The sequence below is a fragment of the Phaethon aethereus genome (assembly GCF_964289735.1).
Source record: "Phaethon aethereus genome assembly, chromosome: 4".
NCBI lineage: Eukaryota > Metazoa > Chordata > Aves > Phaethontiformes > Phaethontidae > Phaethon > Phaethon aethereus.
In genome coordinates, this window is record NC_138578.1 from 73,105,216 (window position 1) to 73,130,889 (window position 25,674).

The window sequence follows — 25,674 nt, forward strand, 5'->3', positions numbered from 1 at the left end:
AGATTATTTCATTGATATTTCATTAAAACTCTGCATGACGTTCCCCCACAAACGCTATCAAATTCGTACCAGTTGGGAAGTGGTCTTCACTACAAAAGCTGCACAGATAGTTCTTCCTAAGCATAAACATTATTTTGCTCCCTAAACCACCCAAGAGCGGCTTATGCTATATTTGTGTTGCATTTAAAAGAAAAAGTTCTTTTTAGGTCATAACTGTTATTCACAATGCTGCTTAAAGTCACGGACCCTTCTAATATATGGAATAATAAAAAGGTTTCATGAACATCACAGAACAGTTGAGGTTGGAAAGGATGTCTGGACATGAGCGTACATTCATTTGAATAAATATTATCAAATGTGATACACTTCCATACAGATAATGAAAATTAATGACTTATTACCAAAAACTGTCTTAACAACGGAGTGCTATAATTCAAATGCTGTCCTAGTTTTCTACTGCCAGCGTGAAAGACACCATTTAATCATGCTTTCATTTTAATAAAATGTTACAAAATTAAGTCTAGAACTAAGCACTATTGATTGACCTGGAAGGCAGAAGCCAAGGAATTTCAACTGTTCCAGAACTGAAACAAGGACTTGTAATTGACCTCCTATGTGTTTTTGGAAGACATCTCATTTTGATTTACAGACACCCATATATTTATTAGGACCACTGGTAACCTATTTTGAATTACTCACCCACAAAAATGGTAACCTGCTCCACAGATACAATCACACAACTACACTGCCATACAACTACCCCAATATCTTTCAGTCTTATGCACAGTTGCATCCCTGGGCAGGATATTACAATCAAATAAAGAGTTTGTCACACTCTTTATGGGGAACAAGACTGGGACTCAGCTAATGCCCCAACTGGACTCTCGTGAGAGGTCTCAGTAAAACAGCATGCTTTGCACCGTTAATGATCCTGGAGATGGTGACGTCCTGGAAGCCATGATCCATTCACTGCTCTGAAGAAGTACCACGACTACTGAGCATTCTTGTACCTAGTATATTAGTAGCAGAAGCCAGAGGTCACGTTAATAGATTTTTTGACTCAATGATTTACCTAACAAAAATCCAGCTGAACAGAGAAGCCCATCTAAAACAGATGCACCAAATATCAAGTAAAGTAGAAGTAGGGACCGTGCACTTTGAACTGGCTCAGCTATGTTAGGTAATTAAACAATCTGAAAGAAAATACAGTTAAAACTTGAGAGGAATAGGATAATTGACCTCCTACAGCACAAAGACAGAACCAGGTAGATGACACCCACAAATCATGCCAAAGCTTACAGGCACCACAGTATGCCACAGAGTCTCCTTCAGGGTGAGCGTGTGTGGAGGCTTTCCTACCCCATAAATACATCTTATTTCATTTATTTTCTGAAAGTTTAGTAACTATTCACTGTGCCCTTCCATTCAGAGGGGAGAGGGCAACAATTTCACTTCCCTGTTAAGTTTTTCACATCTGCAAGATACCTTGCTCTATAAAAGCAGGGAAATCCTTCTTGGAAGTTGTCCACCCAAAGTTACAGGCAGACGTTTCCTTCCCTCACTGGTCTTCTAAACTTGTAATTAAGTCTTGGTGTTTCCTTCACTATTTCGTTCATTGGGAATCCAGAATTCCTGCACAACACATTTGCCAGTATTTCTGTAACTTCTGACCTCTCCCTTGCACAAGCAGCCCTACTCGAGGATTTCAACGCTGGTACGAGTGAAGGCACAACAGAAGGTGGTAACAGTCAGTTAACAAGGTTTCAGTTTCTGCGCTCTAACTTGTGAGCAGGACTATATATAGCATTGCAGGTTAAAAGCAGCATATCTGCCTTCGAATATAATGACATCTCACCTACTGAACATTGCTAGGTATGGGTGTTAATTAGCCACTTATCCTTTTAAAAATATTCAGTGTGATTTTCACAGTTGTATAATCTATTTTTAAAATGAGAATTGAGAGCATCTTTAAAGCAGATCTCTGAAATGACTTGTAGGATTTTAATACATCGTCTATGATTCATTTCCAAATGAATTTTGTTTTATCCACCTGCCTACAATATTTGTAAACCCCAAAAATGACTGGAGCTGACCAGAAAAATTACATTGTGAAACATCAAACCACCATCAGTCTAATCCAGGGTAACTCTATGCTGATACGGAAAGGTCGGGACCCGGTCTCGTCCTTCTCTGCACCATACCTCAACCTGTGCAGCTGTGGGAAAGACATTCAAGCGTTCCAGGCCAAAAGAAAACATTCAATTTTTTTTCAGAGTAAACGGATGGCATTCTGTTCTTTAAGTTGCTGATCTGACTCTGTGGCTGAACAGTCAACTAAATTTGATATAAGAAAATTACAGAAGCATATGGTCAGGGATGTGAGGAGAGCAGAGCTATCCATGTCAGTAGCAGCCTGCAGTTACACCGAGTCAGGTGTAATGTCAGATTGCAACCTGAGGACCTACAGGATCAAATTCTTCTCTGACTTGTACCTGGTACAATCACATCCCTTAAGGTTGCTCCACAGGGACAAATGTGACCCAGGATGTTAAACCTGATGAGACAAAGTGGACATTACTTCCTATCTACTGCCTTCACGAATATCAACAAGGGCAAATGCTAAGTCCTTGTCATGGTTTAGCCCCAGCCGGCAACTGAGCCCCACGCAGCCACTCGCTCACCCCCCCACAGTGGGACGGGGGAGAGAATCAGAAGAGTAAAAGTGAAGTAATTCATGGTTTGAGATAAAGACAGTTTAACAGTTAAAGCAAAAGCTGTGCATGCAAGCAAAGCAAAACAAGGAATCCATTCCCCACTCCCCATGGGCAGGCAGGTGTTCAGCCATCCCCAGGGAAGCAGGGCTCCATCACGTGTAATGGTTTCTGGGAAGACAGATGCCATCACTCCGAACGTCCCTCCACCCCTTCCTTCTTCTTCGTCCCAGCTTTATGTACTGAGCATGACATCATATGGTATGGAATATCCCTCTGGCCAGCCTGGGTCAGCTGTCCTGGCTGTGCCCCCTCCCAGCTCCCCGTGCACCCCCAGCCTGCTCGCTGGCCGGCCAGCACGAGAAGCTGGACTGTCCTTGACTGCTCAGCAACAACCCAAAACACCAGCACGTTATCAACAGTTTCTCATCCCAAATCCAAAACATAGCCTCACACTAGCTTCTATGAAGAAAATTAACTCTACCCTGGCTGAAACCAGGACAGTCCTGCACCCAGGGAGGAATAAGCCCATGCACCAGTGTACCTTGGGTGTCAATCAGCTGGAAAGCATAAAATGATGTAGGGGTCCTGGCGGACACCAAGTTGAACATCAGCCAGCAGACTCTCCCTGTGGCAAAGAAGGCCAACTGCACACTGGGCTGCATTAGTGTGGTCAGCAAGTTCAAGAAGGTGATCTTTCCCTCTGTTCATCATTTGAGAGACTGCATCTGGAGCAGTGTGCACAATTTTGGGCTCTTCAGGACAAGATTTATCAGAGGGAGACCAGTAGAGATGGCTAGGTCCAGAGCTGGAGCACAGGATGCATTAGCAGGGGCTGAAGGAGATGGACTTTTCAGCCTTAAAATGCTCAGGGGAGATCTTACTGCTGTCTAAAACTACCTGATGATGTGTATATGAAATTGAAGCCAGGCTCTTGCCAGAGGTACAGAGTGAAAGGACAAGAGGCAGCAGACATAAGCTGGAACACAGGAAATGCCAACTCGATATAAGGAGAAAAAAACCCTACCATGAGCGTGCTCAAATGCTGGAACCAGCTGTCCAGAGAGCCTGTGGGATCTCCATCCTTGGAGATATTTAAAATGTGACTGGACAATGCCCTCAGCAGCCTGCTTGAACTGGACATGCCTTGAACCAGGGGCTGGACCACAGGACCTCCACAGGTCCCCTCCATCTTACATGACTCTAGGGCTATAGGTATGCTCCATGCATAAACCTGAACAGCAGGATAGCAAGACTCCTTGTGTTCAGGAAGCACCACATATTGATAAATGTGTTTGTTTTAGAATAAAAATGCCAATAAGAACACCTAGTGTGATGTCAAAATGTTGGCCTCAGCATCCAAATGAAGAAGCCTGCTTCATGAGAGGCTTTAAGAACTACCCAGTACTGCTTAAGTGGGAACTAAACCCTTTCAAAATTCAGCAGCACTAAAAAAAGTGAACAATAAAAAAGGTTTAGCTTATTTGAAAGACTGACATAATTGCTTTGTTCAAGAACAAACGGAATTTTAACTTCTAATTTTCAATATTGTCTAAATTTCTTAAGACATACATATACAAAAGTCCTCAGCTTCTTTCTAGAAATAGCAGTGTTGTATGCAGGACTATAAAACCCCTCTGTTGAAAAGAAAAAGGAAAAAAAAGAGTTTTCAGTTTTCTGAATTTTTATATTCAACTGCCTGGACAGTGAATTACCTTCTTAAAGATATCAGAAATGCAAACAGATTGTAAGAAGTTTTAGATCTGGATTTGGCACAAAACCTGTTGAAGAATATATAACTGCCTCTTGCCCCTCCACACATTGTTGACCTCTGCACGGCACATATTCAACTTCTGTCAATATGCTGTTTCAGGACAAAGCTTCCTAAATTCTTCCTAAAAAGAAAATACTGAACTCAGATATCCAAATTCTGTAAAGCAAACAGGTACTTGTTTGGTTATTAGCCTGGAATGTATGTGCTAATTTATCCCCCCAGCTAAGTAAGAGTCAAATTGTCCTTCATCATTTACATGTCACAAAAAGCTGTATATTTCAAACCCTTAATTATAAGAATACTGAAATTAAAGGGATAATGATTATACACATTCCTCCAACTGGGTAAATAAACAACACCCGCAATTTTACCCTTAAACCAAAACCAGATTTTTGATACCCAATGCACACGCAGCACGTCAGTAACACTGAAATCAAATATAGAGTCTTTATATAGTACAACCTCATGCAGACCATACATCTTACTGCATGATCTGCACAGATGTATTAAGACATTTATATAACTTATTATCACGCTAAGACTGCTCCTGAAAATTCCATTTGCAAAAGTATTATCCCAGGTGTGGTTACCCATTGCTTTCTGAAAGACTCAATTTCCTGCCCTTTCCCATCCTGCGTAAGATACTCCTGGGAGCTGTACTCTCCCGTCTCTGACGGCCATACAAGTGCTGCGTGCACAATTTTAATAAAACTCAGCTTCTACTGATACAGATAGCCTGAATTTTCTCCCTCTTTCTATTCCACTTTTACAAACATGTGAACCTTTTGGAGGACATGCCTTTGGCAGCACTCTGGAGGACACAGCCCCTCCCAGTTAATGAAACTGTAAGAATAAGATTGCTCAGCTGCTTCCTGGGAATTCAGAGCAAGCAGTTAATCTGCAGCATTTTTCAATCTACGTTGTTCTTATTCTACTCATTCCTAGTTTTAGGCATTATCGTCATGAAACACAACAGCTGAAAATGGTTTCACTGGACTATAAACAGCACTGGAAGAAGAAGGGGCTAAACCCTCAATCTTTTTGCCAGCAGAGCAAACATGCAATTAAAACCTGAATTTAAGAGCCAACTGGTCAACACAAGATAGAGAGAAACAATCACGTAGGATTATAACGTACTTTTAACAGTCAGTTTTTCTCGGAATACTAATTAATTTTTTTCACCCTTTGACCTGTGGCAGCCCAGGGCAATAGCATGTGAGTCCCCAGGGATGCCCAGGGATGAGTTGGGTTTCTGACAGACAAGAGTTTTCACAGAGGAGGGCAGCAGCTTATCACTGCAGTGCAGAGGGCACCAGGGAATACAGCTCTTTTCCGTGACGCCAGGCCACGTGGCATTCAAAAGGAGCTCCGGAAAATGAACGGGCTGGTGTTACTGCCTTTTTCCCACTGCTCCAGATAGCTGTATGCACGTTTTCTCACTGGTTTTACCATCTGTAGCAATATACACTTCCCACCAGTTTCTATTCTAAAGTCTTATCTTCTCTGAAAATAAGAAAAAAAGGAGTTGCTACCGTGACTGGTTTACTACTCAACGCAGGAACAGTTTAAAAGCGTTACTTCAGTGCTACAGAAATACAGGTTATAAAAGCACTCATTTAAAGCACTTGACGATCCTGCACCACCCTGGAGACCCTTGTCACGAGTGCAACGTGCCTTCTGCTGCCCATGTTTCCCTGCTGAAGTTGGGAAAGACCAAGAGCCTCGCTTGGTTTCCATTAGAGCAGGGTCAACCCCAGTGTCAGGCCGTCACCACATCTCAAGTTCACACCGTCCTGGAAGTCAGATTTCTAACAGAGCACGCACATGGAAGTCCCTTTGTAAAAGGCAACGTCAGATGCAGCTCGTGTGACAAGCCAACTGCCTCGGGCGGCCTGTGTTTGGCCCATTGTTTAAGGTTTCTGCCCACGTGTAAGAAATGAGGACACAATACTCCTGACTCTTCCCACCAAAGAAAATGCCAAGGTAGAGTGGTTTACAATACTCAAATCAAATCGCTCTACTTTTTTGCCTTTTAATACTTTTTTTTAAAAAACAAGTTCTTTTTTCTGCTTAAACCACATGTATTTACAGTCTACCCGCCTTATTTTTACTGAGGATATCACTCAATAAAATAAATAGTGATGATGTTTAGATAGGACACTCTTTCCCATAAAAACATAAATTCTGTCTGGCTTGCAAAGACTGGGGTAATTGAAGCAATGCTGATTTAAAGCAGTTGAGGACCTGGTGCAGTGTTTTTACTATAAGCAGACGACAGAATTCTTCTATGGCCCTGCACCACAAGTCAGTGTTACAGCCCCCCGGGAGACACTAACTGAGTCCTGCTAGTCAGCAGGGCATTAGTTGGCTCTGATGGAGACAACATGAATTTGTGTCCTTCAAAAGAAAGCAAGGGAATCAAATCTGGGTCTTTCTACTGAAGTTTTAGGGAGCAACAATTGCAAATTACATCAGTGAAACAGCTTTTAATCTAACTATTTAGTTTTACAGAAGGTTAGGGAACAACTCTGATTTTTATTTTTTTTATATGACACTACTGTATCAGGAACTTCATTTTTAAAAGCTTTAGCATGTCTTCAATACACATGATATTTGTAGCGTGTTCTAGTGAGTATTGTCACTGTATTGCAATTCAGGTCACCTGAATTGCTGGGTACCTAAGAATAAGTACTTTAGTCATATGGAAAATTGTTCTGAATTTCCAGGGAAACAAGAAAAATTGTACCACCAGGCTCCAAACTATCAGCTGAAGGACCGACTAAATACAGCAAGAAGTTAGTATATCCAGCAGCCTGACTGAAACCTGAGTTAGGTACCAAGCTGCTAAGCACAGTAACACACAGGTAAATAATTAATGCCTCCATGCTACGCCCTAATGGTGTGACTGAGGATACAAGCACATTTAGCAGGAAAAAGCAATCAACCAGTTTTTCTTTTTGTCTTAAAGGAAACAGTGCCTCACTTTGCAGAAGGTACTAGTGCTAAGAAGAAAGGTACAACGAATTATCTGTGGACACCTGCAGGAGAGCTGTAATACTGACAGGCTGCAGGCCAAGAACATATATGGCCAGCAGTAAACTCATGAGATCCACAATTAGCCAACCGAATCATTTTCCATCCTATTAAAAAAAAAAAAAATTTAGTTTTTTTTGCTGTCTTTAGTCTTCATGTTTCTTTAAAGTATGCAAAAGGAAAAAAATCTCCTATTAAACATAGCAAAACCTGAACAGACAGAATTTAATATCACAAAGGCTTGTCAGTCTCAGAGTCTTCCCCTTAACATGGCTATATAATCATTCCTGCAAATGATATATAAAAATGACATCCTGCCATGAACCACGGTTATTCAGGAAGTTGAAGTCCTGCTTCTGCATTGGCACGGGAGGATGCTCTGAGCTTGGCAGCCCTACACACTGGGCAGATTCAGCAGGCGGATGGCCACAGCGACACGGACATGCTGGTTTTGGACTACACAGTCACCTGAATGTGGCACCAGCACGTACAGCATCTACAATGTGATGCATCAGTGCCCTGTTGTGCTTTCCCTTTGAACATGGGGTTACTTTTCTTGTACTGCTAAAGTTTCAAGTTTAGCCAGAAAAATTATTCCAGCATTTCCATTTTCTTCAAACTGCTATAACAGTGCATTTCCTGAAGGCTTGGTGGACTTAGAGTTTCCTCCCAAAGTCTTCAACAGATTTGTTTTTGTTATTTCCACAGAAGAGAATAGAATTAAGGATTAAGGGAGTTGGGGTTGTTCAACCTGAAGAAGAGAAGGCTCCAGGGAGACCTTCTTGCAGCCTTCCAGTACTTAAAGGGGGCTTAGAAGAAAGATGAGGACAGACTTTTTATCAGGGCCTGTTGTGATAGGACAAGGGGTAACGGTTTTAAACTGAAAGAGGGTATATTCAGACTAGATCTAAGGAAGAAATTTTTCCCAATGAGGGTGGTGAAACACTGGCACAGGTTGCCCAGAGAGGTGGTAGATGCCCCGTCCCTGGCAATATTCCAGGTCAGGTTGGACGGGGCTCTGAGCAACCTGCTCTAGTTGAAGATGTCCCTGCTCATGGCAGGGGGTTGGACTAGATGGCCTTTAAAGGTCCCTTCCAACCCAAAGATTCTATGATTCTATGCAGGTCAAATGGACATCACTCACTTGCACTACAGAACCTGCAAACATCCCCACCAACACTGGGTTGCAACGTCGCACATACCCACGTGGGAAACGATCCCACTGAACTACACTGGGCTGTAGCAGGGGAAAATCTTGTGCGTTGCATCACTTGTCACTGCCACAGCTGCTGGAGAGCCTTGGTGAAATCCAACATGTATGTAAGTGTTTGTGAGTCCAGTTTGTTCTGCCCTATTTTAAAGACTATCAGAGTTTATGGGAAGCAGCACTGTGAAACTTCAGGTTAAATCTGTTGGTATCCACTTGTCTTGCTGAAGACTCAACCACTGGCATTTGAATCCCGTGTAACTTAAGTCAAGAAAAGACAAAACAGCAGACACCAGAGAAATAAAGCAACATCCGGGGCAAAGGGTCTGATGATAAAAGTGGTGGCAGTTTCTCAAGTACTTTGAAAACCTCACACTTAACCATAAAACAGAAAAAGCCTTGGGAAAAAAAAAAACAAAACCTTGCTACTTTTTAAGGAGTGGATAATAGAAAACAGAACTTTTTGTTTTTCCATTTATATGCTGTGAGTTTGAATACCTGGCATTCATCTTTCAAAATACAGTTTTTAAATGCAATACAACTTCATGTAGAAAACATACCTGCAGACAGCACACACAAAACAGTCTGGGTGATAGGTTTTGCCCAGTGCTGAGACCACTTCTCCCTCAATGAATTCATCACAACTGAAGCACCGTGTGCCATAGAGTCTCTGGTAGTCCAAAGTACAGATGTAGTCTCCCTGTCTCACAAAAAATCCTCCTTGAGCCAGGTCACATCCACAAACTGCAGGAAGAAAAAAGGCAGACTCAGAAGGCTGGAAAAGGAAAACTTGCTCTCTAAGACGATGCTGATTGTTCTACTATGATCAGTATGGTTCCTAGTGGAGTATTTAAGCACTTCAATATATGGGCTTATGATCACAGAACAGTTGTGCATCTTAAAAACACTACTTTTATAGTAAATTACATCAGCAATGTATTTTGTACACTAATAGTTTGGATCTATTCCATGCAAAAATATTAACCTAAGTGCAGAGTTAAGTCTTTAGGAGTTGAGTTCAAGGCTAGCATATACAATACCTGTCACTATATTTAACAGGTTAAAGGAAATGCATAAAGGATATACGCTTTCAAAATCTAAAGCACCAATGTTACAAAGAAACCTCTCTGTCATGTTACTCTAAAATTGCCTGATATTCCTGAACACAAAAGTGGTTGAAATACTGTGCCCTATAAACCGGGGGCTGATGAGCATGGCAACTGCTGGGGACCTCCCCAACAGTTTACGAGATCTTTTTTTAAATCAGACTTTACGTTTACCTGATAAACACCACACACCAAGTATGAACTGCAGGGATCTCCAGATCCACCTGCTTCTTGCAGAAGTAGAGCTTTTAATTCTGTCAGTTTATATTTTTTAAGCTAAATCTGAAGGACAGGGTTAAAGTTGATTAACCAAAGGCTTGTGAGACTTTTCAGGGGCTTCCTCCATTGCACCAGGGATGGAGCTAGGCTAGCATTTTGAGAACACGTGAGATGGGAAAGGAGAGAGACAACAGACTGGCTGAAGTCATACAGAAACAGTCAGACGCAGACGATCCTCATCCATATTTATCAGGATATTTGAAAACAGACCGAATTGATTTATAAGGACAACTGAAACTGAAAAAGGTGATTCTGCTGCTTTGCTGACTACTACTTTATTCTAAGTCACAGCATCACACTTCTTACTACGTACTTCTGCTCCTGGGGATGTGCTCGCAGGGAAGCGGTGCTTACGGTGAACGAGGCGGAGGAGATGACCGTGGCAGCGTCACTACTCGCGGGCAGCACACAGAAGAGTGGGAATGTTGCTTATCGGGTTTGGGCTGCATGTACAAAACACTGCAGGGCTGCTAGTTCCTTGGTCCCAAAACAGCAGAGGTACTTAAATGTCTAAAGTTCAAGACTGAGACTTCTGCTTAGGTACCTGAGAGTCCACAGGCACTTTGGTTTTTAAAGGTAAAGCCTCCGAATTGACACTGAAGCCTGTCTGCAATGCCAGAACCAGTCATGTTGCATCTCAACTATAAGAAAAGAGTCTCCAGTAGGCCTGCTCGAGACACAAAATAACACATACCCACAGCACAGAAACCCCAAGAAAGCATAGGATCCTGTCACGTTCATTCAAACACACATCCGATCACCTGCCCGTTTTTTATTATCTTTCTTAGTAGCTAGAGACTGCAGCACAGGAGGCCTGGGCTCAAGGTCCTCTTTAAACCCTGAGTGGGCATTTAAATCCTGATCTTCTCTCTCCCGGGGGATAGTCCCAACCACTAAGTGACAGAAAACAGCAATCGTGCTGGAACTGTATTAGCATATGACCAGGAACTGAAGAACCATGGGTTAATTAACCTTTCTTGTAAATCAAAGTAGTTCTAATTATATCACATTTGCCATGGAGAACTATGGGTTAGATGATTTATCTTGCAACACACTGTCCATATGTTTTATCTCACAGGCTTAACACAATCACTTTAACATTTTTTTCCCTCACCCTTGCTCTAATTTTTAGTAAGGACATGCTTTTTGAAAAGACTCTTCAAAAATGCGGCATGGTTTGCTAAATATTATGGGTTTCTTTTAGTCTATATATTTCACCTAGATATGTACTGATGTGACAAAAACACAAATCCATTATGGATTTAAGATGAGGCTGAGTAGCACACTGAGCTGACACTAACAAAGCACTAGAATAGTTCTAAATTGTGCCATACAGTGGCACACTTGCAGAGTGGATCATAAGAGAAAAATGTTAAAGGACATAATTAGGTTTCTTAAGTGAGCAGGGAGGGTTTACTTCCCTATAGAATATTTCTTTATGCCCCCAGTGGCACATCTTACTACAGCACACCTGATGAAAGCCAGCAAGAACCGCTTTGAGCTATGGGGCAAGCACCGACCTATGTGTTTCGGTCTCTGCCACCCAAGAGGGACTTGGAGCTGGGCTTCCATAACAAGGGCAAGACGAGGAGTTGATAGTACGCCCATAAATCATCGGCCACTGCTCTCTCATGCACTTTTGACACTACCCACCCGCTGAAACGAGCAGTAAGCACAAGCACATCTGTATGTTTTCACTGCTGACGGGGGTCCTTAAGGGAGGCCATGCAGGCCTTGTCTCGCTGCTGCTGACAGGGCCCCAGTGCTGAGCTTTGGGGAGATGGCACTTCATGAGAACCTGCCTCACCCTGAACGTATTTGCCTTTCTCTCTGCTGTCACCGAGGTTAAAATTACTATGGCTTGTGTATTACTCCAAAGCAGTTTGCACGAATGCACCTAATACTGGCTTCTCAGGAAACCCTTCAGTGAAACCGTTCACCCAAAGACAGACAGACAACCAAGATTAAACCAAAATTAAAGCTGAGCTTGACATCCTCTAATCAGGCTCCTTTCTGCTTTTGCCATCACTTCCGTCTTTCTGTATGTGAAGAGCAGCTGAATTCAGTAAGGAGGATCACAGAATCACAGACTCACTAAGGTTGGAAACAGGCTGCCCAGGGAGGTGGTGGAGTCACCATCACTGGAAGTATTCAAAAACCATGTGGATGTGGTGCTTCAGGACACGGTTTTGGGGGCATGGTGGTGTTGGGTTAATGGTTGGACTTGATGATCTTGAAGGTCCTTTCCAACACAAATTGCTCCATCTTCATTTGAACAGCAGAATGAAGATTAAAAATTGTTTTCTACCTAAGTTGTTCTAGTACCTGTTACTGTACTTCCAAGTAATATTACAGCCTGACAGTCATAAAAAGTACACCGCAAGTGAACTGCATGCCAAAGTAGTAGGTTCTTCTAGTGGCTTTTGCTACATACCACACTATGGTGATATTCACACAAGAAATGCAAGAAATTAAGTGGACCGTGAGAAGGAAAAACAACTTACCAACATACTTGCTCCACAATACGGAGTCAATGATTTAATTCCTGCAAAGAGTTATTTCAACATACGTGACTTTTTAGACAAACAAAGTGCTGTAAATCTCACCTACCTGTAGCTCTAGAGCAATAGATAGGATAGAAGAAATTAACGGGATAAGATTGTAATTAGGTAATTGGCCAAGGTGGGCATAACAGTGGCTTACGAAGAAGGGGGAAGCACAGCCCCAAGGAAGGCTATTAGTACAGCTGATTAATGACTATGAGAAACACCAATAGGAAAAATGTTCTTGCTACAACAAAGCAGACCCATGGCAATGAAGTGTGCTAATGCCCCAAAGCCCATCGGGACTGTCGGTGCAGAGAGGGATATGGATATAAGGGGTGCTGAATGCCTTGAGACGTGGAGAAGGGATTTACTTCAAATGCACAAGGAGAAACATGTTCCATTCAAACATGAGCAACAAAAATATTCCCTTCTGAGTGGCAGACGGAAAGAAAGACTTGTAAATATTGGCAATCACAGGCCAATTACAAATCATTAATGTTTTGAAGCAATAAGTAAGGATGCACTGGACCTAGTTAGTGCTAAAGACAGTATAGCTTGTGAGAACACAGGGTGTATCTTGCTCAGTTATTTTCACAAAAGACTGATTCACGGCAAAGCAAGACTATTAGGATGAGCTAAAGAATGAAAGCCTATTTTAAGAGATAAGCAGAACTTGGCTCATTTAGCCTAACAAAAACAACAGCAACAACAGAAAACCTTAGGAAACAACTAATATTTCAACATACATCTGAGGCTAAAGCCAATAACAACGTTGTCAGAAGAACAAGTGAGGAAACCCTGGCCATGAATAAGTGGAGGCTACAAATTAATACAAGTGTTTATAACCATCAGGGGAAAGAGGTTGTGGAACAGCATCCCGGTAAGAAGGAAAAAAGATGGAAAAAAAGGCCTCAGACCTCTATAGCTTTGGAATGAAGTCTGAGCAATATTAAAAAGGGATTATGAGAAATGGTTAAAATATTAGCTTAAGAGACTATCTTTTAAAGGATAATGAGAGAGGGATCACAGAACCATAAAAAGTATCAAATCTGAAACAAGCTTGTATGAAATTAGAAAAAAAATTGAGGTTTAAAAAAATTTCTTAGGGTTTGAGTACCTTAAATCCTAAGGTTTATACCATCCATAAAATATAAATATCAACATTCAAAAAAACAGCTCTTCCATTTAATTCCTCTGCTAAATTAGGCAGATGCATGTCATACTCCATAAAATCATAACTTAGTGAACATTACAATATAACTACTACCTAGCAGTTTTACTCAACTGTCGTCGAGTTTTACAGTTCCAGCAGAAAATGCATAGCAAGTACAGAAAGAAGCTCTTTCTTTTTCACTGAGAGTACTACTTTCTGTGTAATACAACAGTAGAAATCAACTGACATGTAAATAGGTTACAGTATAAATTTATTTGGAACCAAGTAGATCCATTACAAATTGAACTGAGAATAGTGGCTGACATGCTTATTCTTCCTCGGAGATTTGATAACCTCTTCCGCTCAGCAAGGCTATTAAACCTCCTGATGTACCTCAGTATGACTACTGATTCAGTCTAGTGAAAGAACATTTTTATGGCAGAGGATTGTAATTTTCTTGAATATTTCTTTTATAAAGCCAGCTGCTTTTATGTCACTAAAAACATAACTTGTGAAGATTTTAGCTGAAGCCATCTTACATGTGCCACAGTAAAGAACAATATTTTTTTCATTACAGCTTTTAAATGAAAACAGGCTTTTCATGCAAAAATGTTAGACACATTGTAAAATATTTCTTCCGAGAAAAATGCTGGGATGAAAAGATTTCAGACAGGCTTAGCCATCACACAAGTTTTCATTTGTATCAGTGATACAGGTTTTTAGTGTTTTAGCATCCAAGAGGTTTTGCAAATCATTTGTATTAGACCTTGATGCCACATTTGGCCCCTTAATCTCAATTCATGTCAATGGCCATTAGTTCTTGTAGAGTTCCTTCCAAACTGATTAGCTACAAGCAAAACTCCTAAGAAAGAGTCAATTAATGCATTTTTTGGCACAGAAAACTCAGCAGGGTGGGCTTCTGGCCCTTTCTTTCCATCTTGTTTTGGCATATACCCATAGCAGAGACCACGTACATGACAATTCACAGAGGTGCTACCCTCTGCAAAGTCCTCATACTTATTCATGAATGAAGAAAAATCTTGCTCATGAGTGAATGTGGGGCACAAGAGGGAACCTCCATGTTATAACCTCCCTCTTACCCACTGACTAAGAGGACGCTGAGGGGAGACCTCATTGGTCTCTACAACTACCTGAAAGGGGGTTGTGGTGAGGTGAGTGTTGGTCTCTTCTCCCAAGTAAGTAGCAATAGAACAAGAAGAAATGGCCTCAAGTTGCGCCAGGGGAGGTTTAGATTGGATATTAGGAAAAATTTCTTTACTGAGAGAGTGGTCAAGCATTGGAACAGGCTGCCCAGGGAGGTGGTGGAGTCACCATCTCTGGAAGTGTTCAAAAAGTGTGTAGATGTGGCACTTCAGGACATGGTTTAGTGGGCATGGTGGTGTTGGGTTGATGGTTGGGCTTCATGATCTTAATGGTCTTTTCCAACCTTAATTATTATGTGATTCTGTGACTCTGCAGGCTGGGGGAAGTCACAGGTTTTCCACAAGCCAAATACTCCTCCCCTGCTCTTCACACATCATTCCACCGCCAGCCACAACCCAACACCATCATGTGTTCCCACACTCTTTGAACCATCTGATACATTTTAACTCAACACACAGCTGACCAGAAGAGAACACAGGGATTCCAGTTATATTCTGGCTTGGATATTAAAATGGTCCCAATTTAAAGTTGAGAAGAGTAGCTCTGAAGGTGGACCAACTAGCCATCCCTCAGGTGACATGCCATCTCCCCCTGCCTGCTCCTTATGTATACCAAGAGACCCTGCCCAGCTGAGATGATCCTGCACACCTGCAGAGCCAAGAAATCAGGGAAAGGAAAGCTGGAGGAAGTCTAGGGGCACATTTGAAGGTAACTACCACATCTTACCCTCCTAGGATAGGAAATCAGCATTATGTCACAGATCCACTCCTACCCAATACTTGTCATCCAAAGTGAGTATCTGGAGTTAGGGTTATTTAAAACCTAGAAACAGTTTCCAACCATTACTGACATTCATCTTAATGAAACAAGAAAAGCACTGGAAACATAGCACTTATGGTGATGGAGAGACTAATACTGAGTAACTCAGCTGCTTGTCTTGTTATTAGCCCGCACACCAAGGCAATGCCCTATCCTGAACAGTTATGAGCTGTAGAAGTAATTTTTAAGGAGTGAATAAACAAGTGTTTGTCACCTCTAACGGTATTTGGCAGCAAGCCAGTACCTGGACACGCTGTGGGACTTGAGATGGAAAATATCCACACCATTTCGGAGGTGGGTACCTCAGGATGGCTTCTCTGACAACCCAGTGATTCCACTCATTAAGATGGTTTGCAGTTACCTGACACCAAAATACCTCATATACATCTGAGGGATTCCTCTACCTGCTTAGAAACCGGTTACTTTTTTCCCCAAACTGGTGTCTGTAACAGCACCTGGAGCGCTGTCATTTATGCTGTGTGATTTCACAGTCAATCTAACTCCATAATTCTTTATTGCCTACAGCCTATAAAAATAAATAGCAGCAATAGCAATTAATTAATGCACTTTAAGCATGATGCTAGCCTACTATTGTATGTCATCAGTATCCCATTTGCACTGCACTAATATAAAATGCGTCTCTATTTTCCTTGCTAGCAAATGAACCTAGTGAAAGTAGATTAATTTTTTGGCTGTGTGCTGGGCCTGAAAATCAGCTGTGTACTGAAAGGCCCACAGCACTGAAAGTGCTGCTGTACACTACAGCAGGTTGGAACAGTAAAATGCACTGGTCTTGTCAAACAGACAGTGCCGTTTTGCTTTCAGCCTGCCAAACAATCAAGCATTTTGCTTATCAACCTGCAACTGCATGTATGAAGTCTTATTTTTTTTCTCTCCCATTTGTTGCCTGATGTAAGCAACCAGGCGTGAATCCAAGACAGGAGAGAGAGAGGCAGAGACCCTGAAAATAAAAAAAGGAACAAAGACCCATTCATAACGTTGTTACAGGGAAAACAAGAAAAATATCTGTACTTGCTCAGAGCTAAATAAGAATTTTCTTCCTCAGCACTGTGGTTTTATGTTCATTTCTAGTATTTTCCTCCATCTCAGAGATGGACGCTGGTGGCTGACTAAGATCCCAAGAATGACACGTAGTATGGTGTTGACATAACTCTCTTTTGGCAGCTAAACTACATGTCTTCATACACCATTGATGCAGCCTGGGAGCCCATCCTCCAAAAACCCATGATTGTATCTAGAACATATATGTTCTAGATGGCCTGGCCACTATGCCTGTGAGAAGCAGTAACAACCACCTGGCAAACTGCCACTGCTAGAGCTTTGACTTCACTTCAAACGGACCTCAAACTTTAGGCTAGATATTAGGGAAAATTTCTTACTGAGAAAGTGGCCAAACATTGTACCAGGCTGCCCAGGGAGGTGGTGGAGTCACCATCACGGGAAGCGTTCAAAAAATGTGTGGATGTGGCCCTTCAGGACATGGTTTAGTGGGCATGGTAGTGTTGGGTTGATGGTTGGACTTGATGATCTTGAAGGTCTTTTCCAACCTTAATGATTCTGTGATTCTGTGACCTGCAATTAATTTGAAGCAGCCTAAGCCTATTTCCAGACGATAACTGTCACTGTGATACTCCTTCTGTTGCGTGCTCTGGTGCGGATGAGTCCAGGTAAGCTTTTCACAAAGGTTTTGCGGAAACCTTCCCCAGCTGGAAGTTTGCTGACCATGCAAAGTGTGCATGGGGATATGATCTCTCACCCTCTTGGACAATTCGCACCTGAAACTTCTGTCTGTAGCAGCCTAATAGCATCTCAAGTGTTTATGAGAAAATACTGCTGTCATTTGCCAGACTAATTAAAAGTTTGCTTTTTTTTCTTTTGAAAAACATATAAAGCAACAACATTAAATATTTTCTAATTTTTCATAATGATGCTTTGTATGCCAGTTACAGGTTTGCAAATTAAGTGCTCGCTCTGACTATGCACAGACATGGCAGATGGTCTTGTGTTAATGAGTCGCAGAAAGCGGGAGGTGGAATAACACCACTGTGGCAGTGATGAATTTTATGCAACAACTCTCTCTGGGTCTCTGTGCGGGCTTCACATCACCTCAGTGCACCGAAACGCCCAGTAACTACTCTGGCGTGCTGGCTGTATCCCTGCTGTATCTCCATGTGAAAGAGCAGGACACAAACAGAAAGCCCTCCTGCTTAAAGGCATTCTTGCACTGACATTTTTTGCGTGCAGTAACACTTTACCCTAAGAAGAGAACTTGAGCAATTCGAAAGAATTACAGGCTCTTCACAGGGGTGATGCTATCTAATGTGGGCTGATATTATGTATGGTCAAAACTGCCTTATCTGAATAATAACTTTACTGCCTGCAAAACTTATGTTTCCATCACAAAACTTTATCTAAGAAACATCAGGCATAATTTTAGCATGCATTTAGTTTTGTCCCAGTTCTATTTTGATTTCAACCAGGGTGAGTTTTACTACTCTCCATTCATTTGGTGTCTTCATCTAGATCTACCTCAGCATTCCCAGCACAGTTAAGCACTTCTCCCAGGTAGCTCTTTCTCGTGAAGAACCAGCCCTCTGCAATGCAAACATCTTCTGCACATGGTTGTATCTGTAGTTTGGATCGTCCCTCAGAAATTTCAGCAATGACTTCTTTGAAAATCCTATCCATGTTTTTAATGAGCACTTAATTTTCTAGTGTAACTTGTTAGTCTTTGGACTAGAAAAATATCAATAAGGAGAAAAGCAAGGCAATGAAAAGACTAAAGAAAACTGTATTTGTCTGTTAGTAGCAAAGTAAAGCAGGGGTATTATGTAATAACCTGGGTATAAAGCAAGTATGCACGGCTTTACTATGCCCTAAAACCCTAAAACTCCAGAAACTTTGTCTCTTTCAATGAGATAAATCAAGTTGGAAACCAGAAATAACAGAAGCTTGGCTTTCCGTGGCGGATGGATGGGTAGACAGATAGATAGATAGATAAGTAACATTTACTGAAGTGTTGGGAAGACATTCCACCATCAATACTCTTAACCGTGATTCCTTCCCTGTCCCTTTCACACACTTTACTAATATTATATAAATTCATGAAAGTTACTCTTAAAAAAATTCATCAGACTCTGGATGAAATACATACCATGAAATAACACTTTCGCTGAAGTGCTGATGCGATTGGTATACAACCAAGACATGAGGGGTTGGGAGAAAGTTTGCAACTAACAAGGATGTGATCAAAACCACAGAAAAATTAACACTTGCTTCATAATTGTGAGAGTTCACAGATTATTTTTTTTTCATGCTTTAATTTTTCAGTTGCTTTTAGAAAGTTAGTGATTAATGATTTTTAAAGTTTAAGTTTAAAAATCTCAAAAACACAACATAGAACCATGGGCCACTGCATTAAATCCCTTTTGCACAGGCAAAAGCCATTATAATTGTCATTACTATCATCATTATTTCAATGAAATAAAATATTAAGCTAACGTGATAAGTTAGTAAGTCAGCCCCAAACCCACCATACTCTCCAAGCCAGACTCTGAGAGTATTCCCTTGAAAGCGTAGTTTTTCCTATTATACTGAGTTAAAGTGACCTGGAACCGCAAACTCCCAAAGTACTTGTGAAGCGATGGGCAGGTTGCTGGGAGCGCCGGATGAACAAGAGCCCCCAGGCTGCACCCCCAGTGCCTAAGATACCACACACACCATCGGTCGCTGCTGCCTGCCAAATGCTGGGACTCAGAAATCTTACTGGTGAGCTTCCCGTAAATGACTCCCATTCCGAAACACGAAACCCCATAGCTGTGTTCAAACGCGAGTCCCTCAGATTACACAGCATAGCTTTTAAAATATTTATATCCCAGCAGATGCATTTGATCTAACAAGCAAATCACTCCTATTACCAAGTTACTTGATGTTTTTAACCTTTTTGACGAATATTCTGTGTTAGCCCTTCCCGTGAATGTGGCTTCACAATCAATGATACAACTCTGGGTTGTGTTGCATGTTCTATTGAAAAAATGGTAGAAAAGTGATATAACCAGCCCAGGGCATTTTCACAATTCCCAGGAAACTGTAGTGCCACAAAAGTCCGAAATGCTGACCCACAGAAACACATACCCACCTCCAGCTGCAGATGTGATACGTTCTAACAGGTTAATTAAATAGATGAAAATTCATAGGGAAAAAAGTGCACTTGAAACTGCTAGCTGTGCCAGCATGGAAGACTGCACGTGCTGCATCCATAGCAAGACAGCGATCCAGGGAATTTTGATTAGGGGTAAAACAAGACTTCGCACTTACATAGCGAAGCTGCTATGTTTCTACATCTGTGGCTCGGATTGCAAGATTACTTCATTTCATCAAGATCAAAGCAGTAAAGGACAGAGATCTGAGTTATGGTTCATCTCACATATGAGTAATCTTGTACAAAGAACGGCTTTTTGCAGGATTGCGTGGATTTTTCCCATTTAACTAGGGTGGAGGCTGCAGTATTCTTGCATGCAAATAGATTTGCAAACATGCAATGGATTGTCCATTATTTGGTCTGCTAGAGTGACTATATAAAATACTGTAAAGTGTGCTTTTCTGATTTTATATAAAGCTATAGCAATCAAATTATCCCCTAGAAACACCGGGCTTTGATTCACGTTTCCAATATTTCCTAACTACTGTATTTGACAGAGGTTACTGCTACTTTGGAAATGCCAGGAAGCAATCACATCACAGAAAAAGAAATACATGACAAACGCTCCTGAAACAAGGTAATTTCTATCTTTATGAAAGACGAGAGGCTCTCCAGGATAATATAATAGCAGCACCTACATCTCTCCTATCTACAATTCTACGTTAGTCTGTGTCTCTACTGGCTCACTAAATTACAATGTTGTAATCAAGCTCCAAGTGAGTATTTACCTAATACCACACCCCATATGAGAAGCAGTCCTGACCTGACAGACACCCTCAGAATGAACTAGGCAACACAATTTGTTTTAATTTGATAGTCTGTCTCATCAATATTTTATCACCTTTTCTCATTTTCCCTGATGCTTTCATTACAGTGGTAAGAAATAATAAGAGAATTTGCAAACACAGGAACCAAAGCCCTTGAAGGCTAATGAATAAAATGTTTGCCTTATATTTCAAAGGCATCTATTTCTATTATAACTGCATTTTCATTAAACCAGATTAAAATGGGACATATTTTAAAGTAAAGACTGAGTAAAAATTTAAAGTGAGCCTAGATGTTCCCTACAGCCTTTTACTAGCAGATTAGATGTGCACTTTAAAAAGAAACAATATATATGAAAAGATATGAGTATAAACCTTATTTATAATGCCTATTTACCTCTGTAAGTCCTATTAAACTTTGATACTGAGCAAAACTAGCAGTTGTTCACAGCATTGCTATTGCCTTTTTAATCTGGATGTGTATCTCAATCTTCAACAGTAAGAAGAATTATTCGATTTTTAGAACTTTTCTTAGGATTCTTTAGAATCATTATCTGGGGAAGGTAAGAAGAACTGGATGGGATTGAGTGACTTTATACTAAACTTCCTCGATTATATAATTTAATTTAAATACAAAAGGCACCTACATACTTGCTGTTACCATTCTGAAATTCAGAGTCTCCCTCGGAGTAATCAGGCAGCAGTACGGCAATATACAAAACTGCCTTTCTGCCTTAAAAAGAAAGAAACAATTAAATGCCTCTGCCCCCCTGAAACCTCATCGTTTATCCAACACCATCAAAGAAATGGTTCCACATTTCACACATACTCAATAAGGTAGCTGTGACTTCTTCCAGTGTAATATCATCTGTCACTGCTCAGGTCATTCAAACAGACCTCAGATACCTCTCTCAGGACGTGGTGGTTTGTCGTTCTCCTTCATGGGCTCCCTGTCCGTTTGTGGTCTCCATCATCCTACATCCGTAAATACCGTGAGAAGGAACGTAATTTTCGGCAGTTTTGGAAGTACCTAACGTTTTCTGATGAAGGCTACGAGGTGGTTTAACGCGGAGGCGATGAAGCTAGGCAGGCCGGCAGCGTAGCGGGGCAACGCAGCCCGCCCACGCGCGGGATCCTCCGTCCCGGGACCGCCCTGCGGCTGTGCTGGACACGGGACACGCCGCCTCTTTCAAGGTGCTATCTTTGGCCAGCGAGGTGAGAGGGGGCAAACCGCGTGGCTGGGTACCACCCCAATAAATGCACCGCAGGGAGGAGTCAACCGTAAGGTGAACGTATTCCCAGGATCGTCACCCTGCCCACGCGCGACAGCACAGCAGCGTAACAAGAAAAAGGGTTCAGAAAAGGGGCTGCAGCATGAACCTCTGCTCCAAGGCTGGAAGGAGCTAAGTTGTCCACTGACCAGGAGAACTGAGCATCGTTTTATTGCTGAACCCTAACACACTGACTATACTTTTTTATCCATTGATTTGAGCACATGATTAAAAACCCAAATCACATTTGCCTAATCTAATTTTTTTTCCCCTTTATGTTTTCTAGTGAAATGTATGTCCAGCGCTCTGTTCTGTTCCTAAGGTGTCCTCATGTAACAACGTGGTAAATCCACACTAAAAAGCAACTTACGCTTCTTAAGTAACAAATAAAACCCAGGAACAAAACAAAAACAGATACCAGAAGGATGCCAGCAAATTGGTGAAATTCAATGAAATTTTCAAACCCTTCAAAAGTGATAAAAGGAATTATGGCATTTAAATAACGAGGGGGGAAAAAACCAACCATGTGTGCAAACTTAGCACTTAGCAAAACGATTGCTAAGAAGGAGGATAAGTACTCCACGAGGCCTGACACCGAGAGGCAGTTTAACCATGTGTCTCTGACACTACCTCCTGTGCCAGCTGGGTCTGACGGGTGGCTGACAGACGCTGCCCTGCTTCTGCCTTGTTAACCTAGTGATTTCTTTTTCTCATGTTATCCAAGATTTGGCTGAAGCGAACAAACTCCTCCTTGTCTCCTACAGACAGGTCGGGGTAATACAGCTTCTACAGCACACTCATCATCATCTTCTGCATGGGGTGGGAAAAAAGCCTCTGCACTGCCTAAATTTGGGACCAGTGAGTAGTTTCAGAATCTGCTTGCTGCATTTGTGGGTGACCTGGCAACCTCTAAAAGGAGATGCCCTATGAAATGAAAACGTGGATGTATAATTGTGTCTTGTTCCTTCTGTAGGACTTTTCAATGTTTTCTCATAGCAGATGCGTATGAAAGGTGGCTTGGATTTCATCCAGATGAAAATATGGAACACACACCAATATGTCACTGAGACTACAAGCAGGAGACAAGACTCTTAATAACAAGTTAGCTGCTCTCTTCCTGAGTGAGGTCTGAAAAACTAATTTGATGACAAAATTTGCTGCAAGAACAGGTGGCCTTAACAGAGTTTGAAAGATGTATGTATGGGCTGTGTTCTGACTGAAATACCATGCTGGTTCTGAATAGGTGACCAAAATATTTTTGCTATTTAGGATAGTGCGCTATGCTAATTTTTCTTGCTGTGTAATTTTGCGAAGAACACAATTACTGAGCTGAATATTTAATCCTGTCTGTCTAGCTCGTTAAAGACTGACTCAGGTATTGAATACTATATACTCAATCCCATAGGATTTAAAAAAATATCAGTGTAGCTCACAGATAATGACAGTTTTCTTTCTGATATTTTCCTCTAAATAGAAATGGAAATAGTCACATTAACACAGTAGGGACCAGAACCATGCTCATGCTTCTAGGCTCTGATACAAGGATTAATAAATATCATTTGAAGTACTGCTTAATAATGAAGTAAGCAGGTTGTCCAGTAAACATCAGTTAACTTTTACTCATTTGTACATTCAAAACAAATTAGATCTTTGCAACTTCCAGATAATCCTTCATACAACCAAGTGTCTACAGAAGGCATGTTGTATCAGTTTCCTTGACCATCCTTCTGCCATTCACAATGCATCAACATTAGATCATCAGGCACCAACCTGGAGCGAGCCAAGTAGTTCCCTCAAAAAATGGAAAAGCACAGAGGGTGACACCGGGATCCAAACATCACAGTCCAACACAAGAGAGCCTCAACAGATGTGGCCATGGCCCACCACATAGCGTGCATTAGAAAGCCGGGAGAGGGATTCCCTCTGAATTTCTTTGTAAATGTTAATTCTCTCCTTAACTCCCCACTACCAGTTCTCCCAACCTGTTCTTCTTCAGGTCCCAACTCTATAGTAAACTCCATGGGTTTATATCCATTCAAAACATACTCCACTTTTAGGATTTAGGATGTTTATAAACTCACAGTAAGCAGTCACAGAGTTTACAGTAAATCCTTTCAGGCATGGACTGGATTGTAAAGCATGTTTGTGAAATTTCCAGGACCATGAAAACATACACCCAATGTGTGTTGACCTACTAATGGCCTACTCATAGGAACAGCTGTCACAAACACTTACCTTTGCAAACAAAGCACTTAATATGGAAATATTTGTTCTGAACTCTCAAAACTTCTCCTTTACATGGGTTTCCACAGTTATTACAGAGAATTGCAGTACTTGATGGCTTCTCCAGTTGGCTATGTACAGCCTGTGGTTGTGAAACTGCAAGGGAAAACAAAAGGCAGAGCATTTTAAAGGCCATCAGGTGCACCTTCCGTAAGACCTACAAATAATGACAATTAACACCTAGGACAAAACAGGTCAAGCAGATAAAACAGTTTTAACTTCTGGTATTGGCCAGCACAGGAGAAAAGATCTGCTAAAGGAGCTGAGCCAAGCTTCTCATTTCATAACTTTCAAAGCTCATGCCTGCAAACATTTCAAAGGTAAGTCAGAATCGCTTATAGAGGAAAGAATCCACATGATCAAGTCTTGAGAGCCTCTGCTGGTATTTAGAAAAAATGCTTTGTAGCATTTTCTCTTTGAGAAATCAAAGACTATAGATAAAAGCTATTGTTTTTATTGAAAATACTTTTAATGGGATTTAGTTACTATTATACTGTGAGCTACTTCTTAAATTTCCAGGTAATTGTCTTTTTAATTGATTTTAAGATAGAAGTAGACTTCTGTAGATGTTTTGACTTCATACTTCTGAAACATTGACAGCTCTGTAAACACCTCATACATCTGATCATTATACAAAGGTTGCTGTCATCTTGTAAGAAAACCATGATTTCAAGATATTAGGTTTATCAAGGTTAGTAAAATATTAAGTGAATTAAAAATTTGCTGCCATCTTGTGATGTAAATTAGAAATTGCATTATTGGGCTGTTGATAATACCAACATAAATTCGCATCTCAATGTGTTATGTGGACTGTGTGAGAGATGACCTTATTCTTGCAATTCTGCTGCAGTACTTGCATCAATTTTTTATCGCAACATACTTAGGAGCCTAGAGAGCAAACATCGAGGTAGTTAATTATAAAGGGGCTGCCTGTATTATAACTGTGTAATAGACTTGTTTTTTTTTCCTGTGTGAAGAACTAATAACAGGAAAATATATCAAGCATTTTAAGTACATTACATACTTAATGACATTCTTTTCTTCTTACTTAATGTGGCATACTTATTCTAAGGTTGGATTGCTTATTTAAAAGTGATGGAATTGTTTTAAATCTTAGCTTCAAAATAAACTTATCAACCAACCAGTCAAGATGGAGCAACCACTCATAGGTTAGTATACTAAGTATAAATGGGAATCAGATGTATTTCCCTTCAGGGTTTAGTCGAGGGATAATGCCACTGTTGTGTAACCCTTTTCTTTCATCAGTATTCCAAGAAAAAACTTGTAATAGTAGTACTAATATATCTAATGTATATATACTAATGTATCCTTATATAATGTA

General features: G+C 41.1%; 1 protein-coding gene across 1 annotated transcript in view; it reads right to left on the bottom strand.

Annotated features, from left to right (window-relative positions):
* The window catches only part of ABLIM2 (actin binding LIM protein family member 2), a gene marked incomplete at its 3' end in the record, with an annotated part of 116,732 nt that overhangs the window by 83,440 nt on the left and 7,618 nt on the right, over nt 1-25,674 (bottom strand). Inside the window, exons 2-3 of the mRNA XM_081999294.1 lie at nt 24,285-24,428; nt 9,286-9,469 (exon numbers count right to left, since the gene is read on the bottom strand). Of these exons, the coding sequence (XP_081855420.1) occupies nt 9,286-9,469; nt 24,285-24,428 (328 nt within the window). The remainder of the gene's footprint in view (nt 1-9,285; nt 9,470-24,284; nt 24,429-25,674) is intronic.